The sequence below is a fragment of the Frankliniella occidentalis genome, unplaced genomic scaffold (assembly GCF_000697945.3).
Source record: "Frankliniella occidentalis isolate FOCC.00 unplaced genomic scaffold, Focc_3.1 Scaffold125, whole genome shotgun sequence".
Taxonomy (NCBI): domain Eukaryota; kingdom Metazoa; phylum Arthropoda; class Insecta; order Thysanoptera; family Thripidae; genus Frankliniella; species Frankliniella occidentalis.
In genome coordinates, this window is record NW_026267252.1 from 214,073 (window position 1) to 217,053 (window position 2,981).

Consider the following 2,981-nt stretch of genomic DNA (forward strand, 5'->3'; position numbering starts at 1 on the left):
CCCGCCCCGCCCAAGGCCTGGGGCAGGAACAGCTGTCTGAGGGTGCGGTGGCCTCGGGGAGCCGAGGCAAGCGGGACGGTTGACAAGGTGCAGTGGTTTTCCTCCCGGTTTTCCCCTCAAATACATTGCCTTTAAAACCCGTCGTTGCCTGCTATCCCAACGAGAGAGAGAGAGAGAGTAAGAGAGAGAGTATGTGGTTTCTCCCATGCGAACGCAAAAGGAAGGAAAACAAGAAAGCTGTGCAAGAGTGCCCGAGTTCAGGTCCCCCCCCTCACAAAAAGAAAATAATAAATAATTGAAAAACAGTAAGATGTTTAAGTGGAAAATAACAAATAACGTTTTGTCGGCGATGTCATTAGCATCTCGCAACTATACCAGGTGGCTGATTCACGCCGCGCACTTTCGTAGTTATAGGTACCGCAAGCCAGCGAGCAAAGGCGAACCCGTTCGCACGCGTGCATGCGGTATACAGTATATAACTACGAAAGTGCGCGGCGAGAATCAGCCATCTGGTGCAACCACCTGTTTTTCAGGGATATATGTGCGAATAAACACGTTGCTGAACATAGTTAACATCACCTCCGTCGCCCACTCACCTTGCTGCCGAAGATGAGCCCCAGCAGGAGAGTGACGGTCAGCTGCGTGTGGCAGAACAGGATGATGAAGAGCAGGTCCGGATTGGCCGGCGACTGCAGGAACAGCCTGGAACGCAAGAAGAACACATCAGCCGGCCGCGTTCAGTGAAGCAGGTGAGCGCCGCCCGGCCGGGCGCGGCGCAAGTAAGTATAGGAGCGCGGTGGCAAACGTTTCGCACCGTTCGCTAAATAATTGCGCACTTTCTGTCTCTCGCTCTCTCCCATTTTCTCTCTCGTGCCAGGAATAATATTATTTTACGCGGGAGAGTCGGGTCGCACCGCGCAGAGCACGCCAAGCTGTCTGACCCCCGAGAGATGGAGAGTCAAACGGAGCAATAACACCACCGTGGCGGCGGCAAACCAAGAAGATGAATGTGCGAAAAAAAGACACTGTCAGTTGAAACCGCCCCTGCTATTTCATTTCAATATATATTTAATATAATATAATATTTAAAAACAGTTGAGCATACTGAACAGTACTCAACCTCAATCGGCACGATAAAAACATCGCACCCGAATATCTTTTGCATCGAGAAAGTAGTTATATGCCGAGACAGACAAAGTTCTTTCCTAGCAAATGTTCAATTAAAAAGATATAGCTTAATAATAGCTTAATAAAAATATGACTTACATTGATACGTTTAGGAAAACGGAGAGCAGAAACTCGTTATAGATGGCCATGGAGATGAAACGAGCCTCGTTGAACTCGGACGGCGCTTTGCGGACCACGATACAAAGTCGGATGCCCCAGCCAAGAAAGACCACCTCCACTGCAACACAAATGTAAGAAAACGTCACAGCCTCAGTTGATTTTCTACAAAAAGACAAAAAACAACCACAAAAACACACAAAAAATACTCACAACATCGTGGTATTAAGTGTGTTTTTGTGGGTTTTTTAGTGTCGTTTTGCCACGAGTTTTTAAATATTTTTTTTTTACTGACGTGTCGTGAAGGAGTGGTCCCACCAGTCGGTGCGGCAGAGGTAGGCCTTGAGCCCCTCGGCCGTCTTGCCCTCAATGGCGGCGGGCGGCGCGACGAGCGTGCGGATGGCCAGAAACACGCTGAACACGCCCGCGATCACGCCCACCCGCTTCACCAGGTCCAGGTCCGTGATCTTGACGGCCCGCGCCGACCGCACCCGGAAGATCACCGAGATGCTGCAAAGAGGATGCGATGATATGGTCCATACCGCGTAGGGTGAGGTTTTATATGTATACACGATACGTGGCGCCCTCCAATCACATTATCGGACAGGCAGGGGGGGATCCCGACATGAAAACGAGGTACAAATAAAAAGGGGAAGGAAAATAAGGGCGCGAAATGAGATTTGGTCCGGAGGGTAATACAAAGTCGGAGCGGGGCGGGGCGGGGCGTAGTGCGAAATATTGAGCCCTCTGCGACGCGTGACATGTGCGGTGCCAAGCGCGCCGGAAGAGTTCATCAACCATGAGAGCGACCCGGATGGAGGAGAGAGGGGGATGGGGGTGGTGGTGGTGAGGGTGACGAGCGAGTGAGAGGCATGCAGAGATATTTGCTTACCGCCACGTCTTGAGCATGAGCGCGCCGTACGTGAGGGAGAAGCCCAGCTCGCGCAGCCACACCCGCAGCGTGCACCAGACCACGTTCGGCTGGAAGTACGAGGCGATGGTCTGCGACACACAGAGAGTGAGACCTTCAAGAAGAGGCTTGCACTTCCAAAAATTTCTGTTTTCTGAATGGAAATGTGATTATTTTCCTGCACGACGAAAGTTAATTGTCACATTATAAACGAATAAGTTTTTCTTCCTCCAAGTGCAGTTCAATATAAATTCAAGCGTACTCATTATTTTTTTGCTGTTTTTTTTTTTTTTTTTTTTCAAAATAATTTTTTGGTTAGCTGAACACTGATTTTTTTTGTAAGTGAACCCTTTTTTTTGGAGTCCGGCCGGCGCTCACCGTGCAGTACATGAAGAAGGCGCCGAGGGCGATGACGCGCAGCAGGACGGGGCTGGCGGCGCGCACCACCTTCACGTGGCCGTACTTGACGGTGAAGAGCGCGACGGCGGGCAGGCAGCAGATGACGGCGGCCGAGAGGGCGAGCAGGGCCGTGCGCACGGGCCAGTTGAGGGCGGCCACGCACGGCCGCGCGTCCTCGCACCACTCGCAGCCCTGCGCGCACGGCAGGCACTCCAGGGTGCCCGGCAGCGCGTACACCGAGGACCGGCCCTGCAAAGCGAGCGACAAACGAGGAGCATGCAGTCAAACACTTGGCATCAATTATTAAATGGGCAATTTGGGGCAACTACGGCCGCTATAAAACGTCCTCACGTCCACTCGTTTATCAAAGGAAATTATTTTTTAAAAA

The 2,981-nt window shown here is 51.6% G+C and overlaps 1 protein-coding gene across 3 annotated transcripts in view; it reads right to left on the reverse strand.

The window, feature by feature from the left end:
* The window catches only part of LOC113202891 (probable G-protein coupled receptor 158), a 127,800-nt gene that overhangs the window by 19,076 nt on the left and 105,743 nt on the right, over positions 1-2,981 (reverse strand). For all 3 annotated transcript variants that reach the window (XM_052270478.1, XM_052270479.1, XM_052270477.1), the window contains exons 7-11: positions 2,573-2,842; positions 2,177-2,286; positions 1,580-1,794; positions 1,267-1,405; positions 597-702 (exon numbers count right to left, since the gene is read on the reverse strand). In XM_052270478.1, the coding sequence (XP_052126438.1) occupies positions 597-702; positions 1,267-1,405; positions 1,580-1,794; positions 2,177-2,286; positions 2,573-2,842 (840 nt within the window). The remainder of the gene's footprint in view (positions 1-596; positions 703-1,266; positions 1,406-1,579; positions 1,795-2,176; positions 2,287-2,572; positions 2,843-2,981) is intronic.